General features: G+C 42.9%; 1 protein-coding gene across 1 annotated transcript in view; it reads left to right on the forward strand.

Annotated features, from left to right (window-relative positions):
* Window positions 1-433: 433 nt before the first annotated feature.
* The window catches only part of notch1b (notch receptor 1b), a 43,003-nt gene continuing 25,748 nt past the window's right edge, over window positions 434-17,688 (forward strand). Inside the window, exons 1-8 of the mRNA XM_085367486.1 lie at window positions 434-683; window positions 1,334-1,415; window positions 13,656-13,912; window positions 14,098-14,436; window positions 16,260-16,382; window positions 16,472-16,705; window positions 16,883-17,038; window positions 17,421-17,606. Coding sequence (XP_085223612.1) covers window positions 626-683; window positions 1,334-1,415; window positions 13,656-13,912; window positions 14,098-14,436; window positions 16,260-16,382; window positions 16,472-16,705; window positions 16,883-17,038; window positions 17,421-17,606 — 1,435 coding nt within the window. The 5' untranslated portion in view covers window positions 434-625. The remainder of the gene's footprint in view (window positions 684-1,333; window positions 1,416-13,655; window positions 13,913-14,097; window positions 14,437-16,259; window positions 16,383-16,471; window positions 16,706-16,882; window positions 17,039-17,420; window positions 17,607-17,688) is intronic.

The following is a 17,688-nucleotide window of genomic DNA, read 5'->3' on the forward strand; positions in this document are numbered from 1 at the left end:
AAGTGCTGTCACTATGATTAAAATGGAAAACTATCAGGCTTGTGAAGTCGTTTAACCACGTTAAACTGGCATAAAGTACGATAAAGTAGAGCCTGTCTTTATTTAAGATGTTAAGGACTAAGATAATTCATACATCGACTGGATTAACGCCCAGTCCCTTTTTTAAAGTGCCCAACAGTTTCTTTTTAACTCTCACGGTAAATACTTGATGTAATCTGCAGGACTAATGATCCAGACGCGTTAATTAACCTCTCACTACATGGGAAAACCGCTCGGGGGAAACACAAACAAACTTCCTTACTGTCACTTTATCAAGTTGTGCAGCTTGCGCCTGTCTGGGGACCAACTGAGTGATTGTTCATGTGTCCGTGGAAGAAAAACGCCCCTCGGTGCGGAGCGGCGGATGGAGATCAGATCATTCCCAACTCGGGACCCGAAGTGACAACATCTCATGCTCGGAGTTCAGCGTTACTGTGTGTTTTTTAACTCTCTCTCTCTCTCTGTGGACCTTACTCAAGGATGAACTGAAATAGTTTTTGTATTTTCACTGTCGAAGAGGAAGACACATTATCGGATCTATGAAAAAACCCACGTGGATTTGTACAATCATTTTAAACCAGAAGGAATGCATATTTTGTCTGTCAAACTAACTTTCTTGTTGTCGCTGATAGGAGTAACACGAGGTGAGTGGCGGGGGAATCTCTCGGTGGTAGTTTCCTGCTTGAGAAAGTTGAGAGAAAAAAAATCACTTTTATGACTATTTAGTCTGTAAAATGTCCAAAGTGTGTGAATTGATCTTGATGCGCTCACTTTTTTGTGAACTGAGGCTAAAGTGCAGAATTTTCCAAACTTTATTGCCGCCTGCAGGGTTCATCTGCTAATTAACAGTCATGATGTTTACTTTTTTTATTTCTTTTGCACCTGTTGGATTTAGCAAAACCTTTACGGTTTCACCTCTCCTGGATCAGTTTGCGCATTTTTGCTCTGCAGGCAGCTCTTGAGCACTTGCCCGGCAAACACTCAACTTTTTCTCACTAGTGTGTAAACGCATGCCTTTGCACTCTGGATTGGGAGCAGTGTGAGCGCGTTTGTGTGTTTTAATAATATCGCAAAGCTGTGTTATCCTCCGAGATGGCACAGTCTTTTTTTTAAATTAGGACAGCTAAACTACAACATGTGATTCACACTTAGATTTTACATTTATGGGGAGAAACAAACATATTTGGAAGCTGTTCTTTCTGCAACACCTGGAGGGATTGTTGTACAGGAAATAATCAGTGATTTGAGAGGAGTGTGAGGAAAGCACACAAGTATTAAAACTTTCTGTTTGCAGGTCTGAGATGCTCCAAACAGGCGGAGTCGTGTTTGAACCAGGGGAAATGTCAAACAACTCTAGATGGCAACGAAGAGTGCAAGTAAGTTCAACAACTGCATTTGCTTTTTTTAAGCCAAAGAATAATAAGAAACATCTGCACGGAAGAGATGTGGGATTGTGGAATCTATGAGATTTATTTTATTTTTCATTTTTATTGTTACTCTTCTGGGACGCAAATGGCCAGCGAGCTGAGACAGAAACTGAGTGGACATTGATGAGGACAGGGTTACTGCCACCACACTCTCTCCTCTGCAGCCAAACTCTCGCAGCCCTAAATCTTGTTTTTCTTTTCTTTCACGAAGCGACAGCTGGGTTTGCCAGAAGCTCGGCGACCATTGTTCTCCCCTACGATTAATTCTGTGTGACTAATCTGGGTGAGGCTTCCCAGAGAGACCCTCAGACCCTGTCCTCCTACAACCCCCCCCTCCTCTCTCCTGGGATTTGGTCCCCTCCTCAATGGCCCTCAGTGCTCTCTCTCTCTCTCTCAGTCCCCTGGACAGATGGCAGAGGCTGGAGGATTTTCTAAACTGCTTAAAATGGGCACGAGTTCTGCATTTTGTCTGCAGAGTTTTGTGTTTTGAGATGTTTTCACTTCAGATGCTCCGACAACATGCTCCCGCAACAATAGCCTTCATTGGCTCTATTTCCACCCTGGCATGAGCTGCATCAGCCAGTGTCACCTTACTGTCGCAAAGACCGGTGACCGCCGAGTGATTGGAAAGACCTTGGCAGCCATCTTGGCCCTTTGCCACATCTTAATTTGGTCTTGTTGTGTATTCACCCCCACCCAATCCCACCCCACCTCCTCACTGGGCCACAAAGCAATCATTGTGCCCCTGCACTGTCTTCCCTCTCAGACGTCTCCAATTAAACATGGAGATGGGCATCGTCGCGGTTTTGAAAAGGTTTGAGCGGGCACACGAGGTTCAGCATGCCTTTGTGTGTTTCAGTGTTTTCTCCCTCATTGTGTTAGTTGTCACCACACCACCAGAAGGCCAAAAAAAATAAAGTTCAAAGGTTCTCTGAGGTCAGGCAGACTGTCTAAATAGACATAAAACAGACAATAAAACAGTAACTGCTTTCGATTCCATCTTTTCTGAAAGGTAGCTCTGGGCATTTGGTTTTTCTTGCATTTCTATTACAATATGTTATTCACAGTGATATGAAGTTAAGAAGAATTTTGTTAGGCTTTGTGCGTATAAATGTGTGTAGTTTCTCAATGTCAAGAGTAAATTTAATATTGTTAAAAGTAGAGATTTAGAGCGACATTTAAGGGCACCGTGAATTACTACACAGTCACTGTTGTACTAAGTCCTGTGTGCAAGCTTTAGAACTTGAAAAGAGATGAAAAATGCACAGAATCAATGCAGGATAAGCTGTTATATACTTGTAGACTTTCAGTTGCTAGTATTAGGCAGACCAAGTCACTGGATTTTTGCTACATGATGCAAGAAACGGCACTGCTGAACTCTTTTTTTTTTTTTAAAGCGAATTCTGCCTCTATCACAATATTTTGCTTTGCAGTCTCTCACTGATGAAATGCCAAAAGTCATTTTCTCAGCCTTTAAAAAGCTTCCCCAGAACCTTAAAACACAATATACAATCCTAAGTACTTATCAGGTTAATTGGCCAGTAAGCTGATCTTCAAAGTGAACCAGTGTAAGAGATTAACAAACCAGCTTCTTGCTTCACTCTACAGCTCCAAAACTCAGAGAGACGTTTACTGATGCTATCGCTCTTTTTACATGAACCTCATTCTCCAAGATTGATGACTTCCACAGTAAGTGGGTTGATCCAGCCAGTGCTTCAGCTCTTGTTAAAGCAGCTGGAAGTATCACGACACGAACAGCGAGAAATAATTGCAACCAGGTGGATCCTGTTTGAAGCTTAGTGTAAAAATAGGTGTAAGATGATGATTAATGTGCGCTTTTTTTAATCAGTTAAATGTTTACAACATTCTCAGCTCACAGATTGTGTTTTTCTTCTTCATGCTTGTCAGAATTACAGTCTGGGTTTCTCCTCAACTAATTAGCTGCCACTCTCGAACTCAAGTGCTATATCGAGGCCAAGTAAGTGGCATTGGATAGTTCAGTTTTATGTAGTTTGTCAAAGATGCCTACTTGACATGCCATGCCATAAATACCTCATCCTCGTATCTGGCTTGGCCCAATGACATCCCAACTGAACTTTATCTCCGGAGAGCTTCGAGGAGGCCTCTCATTTACTGTGTAGGCTTGGCAGCAGCAGAAGGCAGTGACAGAGCTGAGCCAATCCAGACTAGGAAAAATAACTCACAGATTCCAGTGGCACAGTGGCCAGAATCAAAGCAGCTTGCAGCAGAGCTCCCTCTCTTTCCTGAGAGTTGAGAGATGTCAGGCTGGGACAGGGGCGAGGAAGGATGCTGCTGAGAGATCACATACTTTCACCGTTAGCTGGTCAAAGTGATGAAAAAACGCAGCTGAAAGCATGTTGATAGCAGCGTGAAGTGGTGAGCTGTTGCAAGGGTTTAAGTTTGCATAGTAGGTGAAGGATCGGAGTTTGGCCAGATGAATACTATAGACCCACTGTCATCTCTCGACTATAGCAGCATCCAATGCCTTTATTTACTTCAGCTACAGAAGGTAGCTGGCCCTTGTTTGAAGCTGCTTTCTAATTCCCTTTGTTTGGTCACTATTACTTACTCTGGCATTTAGGGGGACAAAAACCCTTTGTCCAGGTATTTAATTATGAAAAGTTTATAACTGTATCATACACAGAGGACCAAGTTCCAAGCACTGGGGCTTTAATACACTTTTTTTTCAAGCTAAGATCTAATCATAGCAACATGACATGATGCCTTGATATGGTTCATTTGCAACTTTCGATTGCATGCAACAGTCCTTGTGAGTAAACTAAGTTGGCCCACTTGTTGCTGAGATGCATCTGTGTGTTTGTTTGTTTCCAAAACTTAAGCTCTGCTCTCAATTTATGAGCTTGAAAGCGCTGTGCATAACGTTTTTCACTTTCAGCCTGCACACACTGAGCTGGTTGGAAATTCCCTGAAAAAAAATACGGGTAAAGTTGTTTATTTCTAATTTATCGTTAAGAACACACCTGCCTTCACACACCTGTGCTCCCAGCGACACTCAGTAGCCATATCTGCTCCTTTGATTCTTGAAAGGGGTTAACAAATTTAGGCTCTGAAAATGTGAGAAGTTTAATCCTGCTGTTAGGATCTGCTCATTTGTTGGCATTTTGAGCAAACGTTGCCTCAGATAACAGCCAGTCGTTAATTCCTTGCTGGTATGTGCAACTGCTACAGTATTAGATCCACCTTCAGTGAAAGTGAGCCCTTGTCTCTCCGGTTCTGGGCATTCTTCAATGGCACCTCTGTTCACTCCAGTCAGATGAGTCTATCTTAGCCTCCCCCGCATGCTCTCCACTCCCCCCTGCACCTCTATTCAGAGTCAGGAAGCAGAATCCAAGTGGCCTAAGGGAAGAAAAGGTGCCGTATCTGATCATATCATCACACAACGAGAAGCACATAGTGCGAGCCTTTTATATGGCCACTGCTGCCAGTGTTAGGTTCCCTTTGGCTCGAGTCCGCCTGGTGAGAGGAGAGCGCTGGCTGACTGAAGCGACTTGGTGGTGGGGAACCTCAGTGCCGAGGATTAGTGATATTTGAACCCCCCCTGTTTGGCATATGCCAAGACAAATCACATAAACTTTGATCATAGGCTAAGAGGACTGACAGTCAGCGTGTGTGTGTGTGTGTGTGTGTGTGTGTGAGAGAGAGAGAGAGAGACAAAGAAGCTTTGCACACTCCAAACCACACTTCCTCATTTCTTTTATTTTCCTTCCGGCAGACCACCTGTCTTTGGGTTATAGTATAACAACTAGGAGGAACACACACTCTCCCATACAGCAGCATGCTCCATAATACCCATGATTACTTGTGGTTTTGCCCATTCAGCTTCACATAGAAAAATGACTTTGTCTGCCAGGTGTGCTTTTAGCTTGCAGTCACACTCACAAACAGAATAATTAAGAGAGTGGAGTGTGATGCCTTTATCGTGAACCAGAGCAGTTTATAACAGCAGTAATGCTGATTGTAGGACTGATATTAGTGTCTGTTACATGGCAACAAAAAATAAAAAGTACAGATTTGCTCAAGGGTTAAAAGTTTCAGCAGGAATCATAGTGTGCTAGGATTGTTTGGGAGTGGTCAGAATTTGCCTTTGATAGAAAGGTCTGCGCTCTCTGTGAGTGCACCAAATATAATGAAGTGATCAAATCTAATCTAACTTTGATTTTATTACATTGAAGCAGGGGGTTTTATTCAGTGGGGACACTGAAGGGAAGGTGTTGAGGTGAATTTCAATTGTATTAATTGGTGGAGATATTTCTAAAGCTCTAACACTGATACAATATTTAAAGATTAGAAATGTAATGCAAATAAATGTTAAAAAGTCACAGTATTACAACCAAATGTTCTGTATTTCCACCTCATGCCAACACAAAGCTGTAGAGCATGGACACATGACTTTTGGAGGCGTTCTTTGTGACTGCCACCAGGATCTCAGAAGTCCATCTTTTGGGTCCTGTGTGTTGTGTGGTGGAGCCTCTGTTGAGGACATCTTTGGGCTCCTTGTTGCTTTCCTCTCTGTTCCATGGTGGCAGGGTGGACTGCAGGTGCAGCCATTGTGGTTTACATCAGAGCATTGTATTGCAGTGATGAATTAACTTGCTTCAACCATCAGTAGGTTTAATCTTGGTGTTATCTTGTATGTATGTTTTGAAATAACAGAAGAAATGCTTCTTTTAAAGGTAGAAAACGCCTGATAATCATCATGTTTTGCTAGCTGCCTTCAGTGTTTAAAATAACAGGACTGACATGAGAAACCTGGCAAACAAAGTAGTAAATAAGTAAGCCAAAGTGACAGCTTTCACTCTTAAATCAACCTGATAATCTGATAAGAAAGAGGCTGGGAAAACCTAAAAGAAACATGTATTAGTCCTTTTGAGCAGTAGAAACTTTCACTATTAAACATTGGCTGTTTGGAAGTTACAGTCATTTCACTTTGTTTTGTGGCTGTTAGCACACACACACAGGGTTGTCTTAACAGCCAACAGTTTAACAGCGATGTACATGTTGGACAATTTTTCATGCTCTGGCTCACCCTTGAAGTAACAACCTGAGGATCCTGTTGTGCTGTCAGTTACACCTTCAGACACCCGTGAAGCCCTTAAGTGGTTCCCAGCCTCGTAAAGTGGCAGTAGCAGAAGTCATTAGAGCTGCTATTACGCTCATGACATGCGCGCACACACACACACACACACACACACACACACACACACACACACACACACACACACACACACACACACTGAGTGTTTTGTCCAAAGGGGAGCTTTTTCTTTCCCATGGGCTATACTGCTCCCAAATAAACAGGGTCTCTAATGAAGGCTGCCAGATGTGGGCTGGCCAGGTCAGCTCTCCTGTACGATTAGAGAGGGAGGAAAAGAAGGATGAATATAAAGAGAAGGCAAGAAGTGGAAGCACTTCCCCCTGTAATTTCTGTAGCCAGTTGGGATTTGATGGTAACTTTGGTTTCATTTCCACAACAAACAACAAGCCTGGTTTTTGTGCCAGGTTCGGTTTTAGTGAAGAGTTATTTATATTTGCGTGATTCAAGCCAAATGCATGTGTTAAAGAGGTGTTTGCTACTGTGCAGACTGCTGGGAAAACACAGGAGAGGAAGAAAGAGAGAGGTAAGTGTCGTGGAAAGGAGGGGAGAGTGCCCCTTCACCCCTGGGCAGTGCTACTAAAACAGATCCGATGAGACCAAAGGGGAGTTAGACCAGACATGAACCAAACAGCCAGGAAATGAGATAAGGTGGTGGGGAGACAGGAGAGATAAGGGGAGGGGGGAGAGAGAGGAACTACATCATTTGACTCCTAGACACAAGGTCAGTTAGTCAAACTTATAAGGGAGAAAGGAGAGGAGGAGGAGAAAAACAATTAGTTGAAGAAACTGGGAGAAATGTGACAGACCATTGTCTCGCATGTTTCACACATCAGGGGATCGTCCACTTCAGACATGTTCTCACCGCTGGAAATACAGGTGGCAGGACACATGACAGCCACTTGCTCCCTGTGAATACACCGGACAGGATATTGATTTGCTCTCGCATTTGCACAGCTGTACATCATGCAGGCATCTTTACTCGGAAGTCGACTGATTAAAGACAATCCATTTAAATCACTTTTGACTTTTTGTTGGTGCTTTTTTAATCAGACTAGTAAATTAGATACCAGGAACATCTCTAGATTAATGTCCAATCCAAGTGATTTAAACATTCGTGTTCTCACATGCACCTCTGTTGACTGGCATTCAAAATCTATAAGCCATAAAGAAGGTGGCTGAATGGGCTATTCCAACACTGTTAAAATCTATCATACCAACAAAGTCCTAGTTTTAGCTTCCAGTTTTTCCAGTTTCTTCCATGATAGTAAGTGAAATGTCTTTATGTGTTTGAAAATGTTACTGGAAAATGAGACGGGTGTTTTTAATACCCAGCAGATCAAGCGAAACAAAGAATTATCCTAAAAAAATCCTGATCAAGTTGCTAATGGAAATGGAACCAGACAGTGATCTGTTTCTCACAGAGCTTTACATGCCACAGTAATTGAATAAATACACAACCTAATTCACTAAGCTTCTCAAAGAGCACATAAAGCAAGGCCCATGCAGCTGCCAAAATCTCTTTGCTTATTCTAGGTTTTTATTTGTATACAGTGCACATGTGTAGCCTACATATTACATGCTCCCATCTGCGTGTGACCTCAGAAAGATGGCAGATGGCAGATTGGCTCGGCACTGAGGAAAACCCCTTTAGAGTGACGCCTGGCTGAGGGTCAGATGTCACCACAACATCTGCTGCAGGCTCGAGCCGCCGCCCGGCCCTGTTATGCATCCCATCAGTGGTGCAGACCTGTTGCCACGGGCTACAGCGGCAGCGACTGAAGAAGAGATGGCCCGGGAGTGAGCGCAGAGGAGAACAATGAGGGCTGCTGGGGAGGGATGACAGAAAAGATAATAACAGTATCGGCCTTACCGCGGAGATAATTCCACTGCTGTGCTGCAGTTACACGATACCTCCCAAACACCTGATATTTGCTCAGCTTCTGATTTGTGCTCCACTTTTCATGTCTTCTTTATTTACCTTTCTAGCAGCCCAGTTTATCGACCGCTGTTGAGATTATCCCGCTTCCCGGGCCGGGCAGATTTCACTTGTTGAAGCAGCTGCTTTGCTCTGTTTGTTTTGAACACAGCCAAGACTTGATAAAAGAGTCGTTGAATATCTTTTGTCTTACCCACCTTTTTTTATGTGTTTGGGCTCTTATCGAGGCAGTTAAAATTGATTCCCGTAAAAGCTGTTTTGTGCTGAGTGTGTACTTGACAGGCTATCGCCAAGTTAAAGAGCAAACTGTTAACATTCTTTGTCAAGCGTGTGCTACAGTTGACTTAATGCTAGCATCCCAGGCGGAGTGTGTTTGAATAGTGTGTCCACGTGCTTTGAGGTAAGGGTGCAAGGGGCTCTGTCTGTTTGTCTTTTAGACCTTGGTGTGAGATGCAGAGCTGTTTTTGTGAGGGCAGAAACCGGTTTCAAAAGCTAGTGCAAGTCTTTTCCAAGACCCATAAAGGGAAGCTGCCAGCAAGCCCCTATTGAGGTTTCTCAGGTTAAGAATCAGGACAGGAGGCTCTTTAGAGTAAACACCAGAAAATTCCTTCTGCCTCCTTTCTGCCTTTCTCTCCTTGAAAACCAAACCAAACCAGTTTCCTTTCTCTCAGACGTCTTTGTTTGTCCCAGTGCATGTCTGTGTGTCTCTGTCTATGTGCGTCTGTGTGTGTGTTTTGGATTTTTAGCTTTTCCTTTTGCCTTGTGCTTGGCCTCCAGCATTGCAGACCACAAAAAAAAAAGTTGCAGAGCAGCTTGGAGTATCTTGGATGAAACTTTTGGGAGGATGAGCATTAAGCAGATGCGAGTTATAAATCCGACTGTGCTGTCTTACAAATGAAAAGAAGGGGTTTTAGGAGAAAAGGGGTGAGAGAGAGGGTTTTGGAGGGAAAGAGAGTGCACAGAGGGGAGCGAGTGGATGCCAGCAGCCATACAGCTTTGAACAGAGGAAGTGAAAAAAAAAAAAGAAATCAGGAGTGAGCACATATAGTGGAAGGACAATTCAGAGAAAGGTTTTTTTTTTTTTGGGGGGGGGGGGGGAGAAAGAAGAGGAAAGAGGAGGTCTAACAGCTGAATACGCCCGGCCTGTGGTCAGCGCTGAATGGGGAGGAAAAACAATGGGCCCACTCATCCTTCGCTCTCCTTTCTATGCCTCTCTCACTCCTCATTTTTACTGCTAAGTATTTGTGGGAATGGTGGGGGGCATTCATTCAAATACCAACACTGTGAAAAAATGTCCAAATCAACATGTTATTTAACTTTGAGTCCTTAAATTTCCATTCTTTTGATTGCTATTTTACATTTTTACAGTATGTTAATAAATACCTCAAGCCAGAAACAACTAGTTTAAAAAGAATAGTGAATCACAACATAACGCATTTATTTTTGTGAGAGATGAGGACAGTAGTCAGATGGGGTGCCATGGAAAGGAAGGAGGCTAAGTGTTGGGGATATGGGAGACAAGGGGTAAAAGGGAGGGGGGGGGGATGACTGGCCGGGGTAGCAGCTGCTGTCTCCTCATTAGCATGCGCACCTGCTCCCTGCGGCCTTTTTCCAGCGAGCTCGTGTGGCGCCTCACGACCTCAGCACCCGCCACCGCTGGGGCTTAGCTGGACTGGCCTTCTAGCAGCCAAATTTTCTCTTGGCCGACTCCCCACCCCCAGACTCACTGCAACACACACATACTTCCACTGTCCCCTGTCGGGTTAAATAGAGATGCTCTATGTGGAAGAATGTCCATAGATTTTAATGTACAGCTGTTTTATCAGATTAACTCAGTGTTGCTGCTGCATAGACTGCTGAAATACTTTGTAACTACTAAATATGAATTTACTTTTTTTTTTTTAGAAGTTTTCAGTGTTGCTTTTTTAAGTTTATTTGACATTTCATGACAGACTGAGCATTTCTCTTGGTTCAGATTGGAAAAACCCAGAGGTCATCAGGACAAGACACATTTTATGTGCATAAGTCAAGTCTAATGGCTCAGTCTGGTAATTCTCCTTAGCGTCAGACCAGGGTTTGCTTCTTTTCTAGGTGTGAAAGATTTATGTGTCTTTTACTGGCATTTGGAAACAATGTGTCCTGAAAAGTTGCCAACAATTTTACTGTAAGAGAAACGGCAGTATTTTCAGATCATTAATCAAAATGTTTTACAATGTTTTTTGACAGATTAGACGTTTTCCATCAAAGATATTGACTATGTGTCTTTGAGAGGACCTTGTAATTGACTAAATGATGGATATAATAACAAAGTGTCTCATTTGCACATTGTAAAGTAATTTGTGGAAAATTTGTGGGGGGGTTTTTGGGTTTTTTTTTTTATAATAGCTAGACATTTCACATTTCACTTCCTTTGAAAAGTTGGTCTTCAGAAAAGGCTTGGTTTACAACAGTTTATTGTGGAGTTTTTTTTACTCTTGGCTCTGTGTGATGTCAGTTACAGCAGATATACTTAATATGGTTATCTCAGGCACACAGCTCTGACTCTGAGCACAGAAGCCCCACCCACTCTGTTCAAACCTTTTGTTCATGATACAAGCAGCCAATCAGAAGAAAGCTGGCTTCTTTCAAACAAATCACATTGACCTGGTGTTAATAAATAAGGATTATTTTTCACTGTGAATCACATAATGCTCTCTTCTAGAGTCCATAAATAAAAATATAGAGCTGGAACGAGTAGGTCTACTTTTATAAATGGCCTCAGACTAAATGACAAGCATGCAAGGTGCCACTCTTTGCTCTAGACATGGTGAAATGCCACCACTCACTGCTACTGTTTATGCAGTTGGCAGCCTAGCATGTCATGTTTTCTTTTCTTTGCCACAGTCCTAAGGCTGTCTAATCCCATGAGGGGGAGACCCTGTCTAAACACACGCCTGTCCCTGCACAGGGTCCACAGCTCGGCCCCACTTACACTAACATACACACAGGGTGGACGCCCTGGGAATGTTTGGGGACAGGGTCCTGTCAGCCCCTCAGTGCTAACAGACTGGCTGGCTCGGGTCAGGTATTTGAGAGCAATTTGGTTTTTTTTTTATGTCTTTCATGCTTTGTGCACAATGGTTTTTGTGTGAGAACAAAACAAGAGAAAGAAAACTCTTGCTGGTCAGGCATGTGCATAAAAAAACTCCAACAGAGCAAAAAAACAAATCTGCATTTCAGGACATTCTCTGTGTAGTTTTCCACTACATGGGAATTCACTTTTCAGAAATCTTTCATGAATCTTGAGTGGTTGCACTGCAGTGTCTTTCACTTCATCCCCTGCCCATCCTCTTGTCTGATGCGTGAGCAAATCCTCTCTGGGGAAGACAGAATAACGAGCACTGAGGTGGTAGCACGGTGCTTTGAAGTTGCCATAATGTTGGCTTGCAGCTCAAACTGTGGCATAGATGCTGCCTTGTACACAGGATGAATGAGTGCTGACAAAAGGGTCAAAGTGAGCAGATTCCAGTCCTCAGAGCTGCTGAAGAGTGCCATGATGGCTGCTTTTCTCATACCTCCACTTTTGGGAAGGACGGATTAGGAACAAGATTTCCAAATACCACAGATTTTTCTTTTGTGCCCCTAGCCAACCAGCATTATTGACAATAGGATTGAATCTTTGAAATGCTGTGAACTGCTTGGATTTATGGGTCAGTTAGAGCAGCAAAAAGGACTGAGTATTAAACCTCAATCAGTTTTTGGTTAAGACAGAGTGTGTCTGTTAGATGTAAGTGGCTGGTTAAAACTAAAGAGTTTTCCATACCAAGAAATATGGCTTTACTTTACTTCCAGCCCACAAATCTGTGGATACGCAAGGAGCTGTGAAACATTCCTTCATGTAATCTTTCTGCCTGTGTGTATGCATGTGTAAAATAGTGATCACCGTCTGTCTTTGTGCGGGTATATGTATGTGTGTGTGGCCCTGTGTAAAATAGCGATCACCGTCTGTCTTTGTGCGAGTATGTGTATGTGTGTGTGGCCCTTTTGTTGAGCCGCGCGCATCCTCAGGGGACATGCTTTCAGCTCCTCTCATTGTAATTGTAAATGTGTGAATGTGCCTCTGTGATCAGCGGCTCTCTCTCTGGGAACTTGTTCGCTGGGGTCCGAGCAGCATTTATGACTCAGAAACAACCTGTGAGAAACATCACAGGAGCTTGTCCCCCTCCCCTCGCTGTCCAGACCACTCTGTTTTATAGCTTCAAACACATTGTCCACAGGGGGTGACAGTAGAAAGACAAATGTCCCGTTTAAAGCATAGTTTCTCATTGCTGTGTTGCCGTGTCGTAGAAACAAGCCAATGATTGATACGGACAAAAAGGTAGCCTTGCTCATTTAAAGTCATATTAGCATTGTGGACTTTTGACTGAATGGATAAAAAAATTTATGAATTTATTAGTCCATCTTGTGGATGGATTATTGGTAAATTGCTGGTATTCATGATAGAACAATACTTTTCACTAAAGGTATAATAAGAATTGTTTAAGTTTTTTATTTTTTAGGACTGACACGGGAAACAATGAATTTAATAAAATTACTGGGAATGTGACGCATTCACCACTCTGTCTACAAAAAAACTAATACTGCTTCAATTCATATCACTAAAGGGAAAAAAGTGGGAGTATACTATGTGTATATGTGTATATATATATATATATATATATATATATATATATATATATATATATATATATATATATATATATATACTAGTGTACTATATGTATACTATGCATATTGAAATCTGCTAAACAGAAGTCCAATTAATAAATAAAAATCAATTAAATAAGAAACTGGCAGCTTTTAGTATATGAATTTGTCAGTTTTAGCTCTAGCACATTGGCTTGCTTTGGAAAGTAGTGTGCACATCCTCAGAAAAATGAAGAGTAAATGGTAAATAAAAATAAAGTATAATCCAAACATCACCCTGATTAGCAGCTGAGAATCTCAGTTCTTATCATGGCTTTTATTAATACTTAAAGTATAAACCTCTTACATATTAAATTGTTTAAATATGACAAAATTATTATCTTTCTCATAAAGAAACTGACCTCTGACCTCCCTCATCTGCTGTTTCCAGGTGCCGTGATGGATTCCTAGGAAACAGGTGCCAGTTTCCTGATCCATGCACCGCTTCGCCATGTGAGAACGATGGCATGTGCCACCACACATTAAGCGAGAACAGTGTGGACTTCTTTTGCAGCTGCAGGCCAGGCTTCGTAGGCCTCCACTGCCAGATTGTCAATCCCTGCACCAGCATACTTTGTCGCAACGGAGGCACCTGTGCTTTGGACAATCTCCAGAGTTACAAGTGTCATTGTCCACCTGGATGGTTAGGTAAAATAAAACAGTGCTATGATATTGAACCAATGATTGGTTGATGATAAATAAGATTGGAAACTAGATAACTGGATAACAAAAGTAACACTCTTTGTTTATGGGTCATTTTGAGGTTGTGAAATCCCAGAAATCTGTATCTAGCAATGTGTTTAATCTTTCACACAATATCTTTGTGCCTTCAGGTAAGCAGTGTGAACGAGCCGACCCCTGTACCTCTAATCCATGTGCCAACAGTGGACAGTGCTCCGTCATTGAATTCCAGTACATCTGCACCTGCACGCCCTTCTTCACTGGAATGACCTGCACACAGGATGTCAACGAGTGCGACATAAAGCAATCGCCCTGCAAGAACGGCGGGGTGTGCATCAACGAGGTCGGCAACTACCGATGTCAGTGCCCACCGGACTACATAGGCAAGCACTGTGAGAGCCGCTACTTCCCCTGCAACCCGTCACCCTGCCAAAATGGAGGCACCTGCATCCAGAAGGGAGAGACGAGTTACGAATGTTCCTGTGTGCCAGGTAACATTAAGCTGCATTAAAACACGTCTTAAATGATTTGATCATTTGCTGTACAATTGCTCTAAAGTGGGCCTCCTGTGCTTTTCTTCAGTCATGTAAATAAAGTGACTATGTTGAATACTGAGGTCAGCAAATTTTTTATTCTAGGCTTTTAATATTCAGGAGTTTCTTTTTAAAAAGGAATAAAATAAAGGTGTACTGTTTAAGAAGCTGTGGTAAGGTGGGATTGATCAGATCCATTAACGTTTGTGAAGTTAAAGCCACCATGACACCCCATTGAATCAAGGTTAGGTGATTCCTAAATATCAGCACTGCGAGTGGCTGATTAAGTGGTGATGTCATTTTAGGCTGGGCTGCTCCTGTGTGTGCTGTGCCCTGTGTGAGTGTGTGAGTGTATTTGTACTTTGTTGTGCACAGTGTGCGAACAAAGCAGAGCAGGAAAGCATCCGGGCTTATCGTAAGGAAATGGTCAAAGGACAACATCCTTTTCACATGATGGAGTGAAGCAGTTCTTGCTGGGACTCCGGCCCTGCCCTCCACCCTGTCACCTCCACACACACTGACTTCACCTTGTTTTTTTCTGTTTCCTTCCAATTCAGAAATTCACGCAAAGAATTTGTGTGGCAACTTTCCATCCCGTCTTACTGGCAGCCTCGTCTGTTCTTTGAAAAGCCTAAGGAGAAAATAATGTGTTGGTCTCTCAGTTTTTTTTTAAAGTTATTACATACATTAAAGTAATTAAAAGAAAACATCCATGTAAGTCAGGGTTGGGATCTTCTAGGGTAAAGTGACTAAATGAATTGATCATGTGTGATTGGCTGAGTCGATCGCCAGTTGGTATTTTGCAAATATTGTAAATATTTAGCCTGCAAAGCACAATTCAAAGCACACACTACTAGGAACTTGCAGAGGGAATTGTGTTTTTTTCACATACAGAAGCATGGTAATGGCTTCAGTCACACAGGCCTAGAGATCAGTTGCAGTCACAAACCCGCATGTCATGTTGGAAGGAAGACGCCAATTTGTCTGCAAGCACTCGCAAACTACTCATCAAGTGGTAGTTAAAGTGTGAAAAGTGTGATGCAGAGACCTTTTGATGTGTTTGTTGCTGCTTGAGGACACGACTTTTACTTTGAAGGCAAACTTTCTCCTCTTACAGTTTGCACCACACTATTAAAAATGTCACTACAGCTCAGAGACTAAATGGTGAATACTTGTGACCAAATAATTGCAACCATGGCAATCTGTTAGCAACCAAACCAGTCGCAAGGTTTTTTTGTGTAGCAACCTCCGGTTGGATCCTCCAGCAACCACTCCCTAGTATCTAGGCCGGTTTGACTGAGCCCTGAATGACAATAACAAATTTCCGACAATAAAATTCAGTTGAAATTTGAGCAACATTGCAGTGGAAGCTGCAGACATCTGCTTTTTTTATATATTAGCAGTGGTTTAGCTTGGTTTCAGAAGCTGACTGTAAGTCGTTACGTGTTGTACTGGTTTTGCTTTGCATTTTATTTTACCCAGGATGCCAGCTGTACAGTGCAGTGGCTGCTTGTTGTGTAACCGTATAGGAGAGTGGCAGGCTTACCACAGACCTCAAAATGGTAAAGCCTCGCTTTTCTTGGGAAGGAAAAGACAGTTGACCACATTTAACTGCAAGTTTCATTCCCTTTGTTGTAAATGGGACATTGTTGTTTTCAAACCAGGAGAAATGAGAAACTAAATATTTAAAGTCTCGTTAAAGACGGCACAGTTTATGCAACGTAAACCCACACTGAAGCAAATTAATGGAGAGACGTTTTTTCTTTTTTTGTTAATGTCAGGTTTTACGGGGAAAAACTGCAGCCAAAACATTGATGACTGTCCAAATCATGAATGCCAGAATGGAGGGACCTGTGTTGATGGAGTCAACACCTACAACTGCCAGTGTAAACCAGAATTTACAGGTCTGTATGTTGTTGCTTCACTGTATGAGTCCGTGAAGAAGCCTGTCTGGGGACATACACCCACTTATCCTGGTGCTTCCACTTCACAGGCCAGCTCTGTAGAGAGGACGTCGATGAGTGCCAGCTGATGCCCAACGCATGCCAAAATGGCGGCACATGCCACAACACCTATGGCAGTTACCAGTGCGTGTGCGTGAACGGCTGGACCGGGGACGACTGCAGCGAGAACATCGATGACTGCGCCAGTGCGGCCTGCCATCAAGGGTCCACCTGCCATGACCGGGTAGCTTCGTTCTATTGTGAATGCCCCCCCGGCCGCACAGGTTTGTGGAATTTCGATCTTAGTGCATGGCAGCAGAACTTCTGCTTCTTAAGTTAAATACAACTGTTGTGCGAACTTAATCTGACACAAACTGTGTGAGCTAACCCAGTAAAACTGAAATTGATTGAAATCACTGGATATATAATGAAGTCCTTCTTATTTTTGTCCTCTGCACCAGGTCTGCTCTGCCAGCTGGATGATGCCTGCATGAGCAACCCATGCCAAAAGGGCTCCAACTGTGACACCAACCCCGTCACGGGAAATCATTTTTGTACCTGCCCCTCGGGATATGTTGGAGCTTCCTGTGATCAGGACATTGATGAATGCTCACTGGGTAAAACTCATCTTTTGCACACTGTCAGACATATTTCAACATCAGTATTCAGAGTTTAGCTTTACCACTGTCACGAAAACTTCAATTACCACACATTGGTTCGTAATTCCTTTATACAAGCTAAAATACAAGGTCATTCTTTTGCCCTATTATGGGTACTTTGGTACCCATAATTGTACCCCTAATTGCAGTAAATAACCCCCTCTGGGGTATTATTGCTGTAATCCCGCAGTTGAGGCTTTTGGTTTGGCTTTGTCAAACAACACTGAGCCACTCAACGTCCTATAATGTCTTTTATAGTGAAATTGCTGCTTTTCACATCCTTATGGACACACCAACCTGCTAAAGGAAGTGAAATTAAAGCCTGGATCTTTTTAAACAGGTTCCAATCCGTGTGAGCATGCGGGGAAGTGTATCAATACCAGGGGCTCATTCCAGTGTAAGTGTCAGCGGGGCTTTGTGGGACCACGGTGTGAGCTGGACATCAACGAGTGCATGTCGAACCCATGTTTGAACGAGGCTACATGCCTGGACCAAATAGGAAAATTCCAGTGTATTTGCATGCCAGGTAAGATGTCTGGTTATATGGAGAAGCTACTTTTTCAGTCACATTCCCACAGGGTGCACTCTGGAACGCTCTGCTGTGCACA

Source organism: Diplotaxodon limnothrissa, linkage group LG12 (assembly GCF_057381915.1).
Source record: "Diplotaxodon limnothrissa isolate DT_005_m linkage group LG12, D_limnothrissa_male_GT1.1, whole genome shotgun sequence".
Classification (NCBI taxonomy): Eukaryota; Metazoa; Chordata; class Actinopteri; order Cichliformes; family Cichlidae; genus Diplotaxodon; species Diplotaxodon limnothrissa.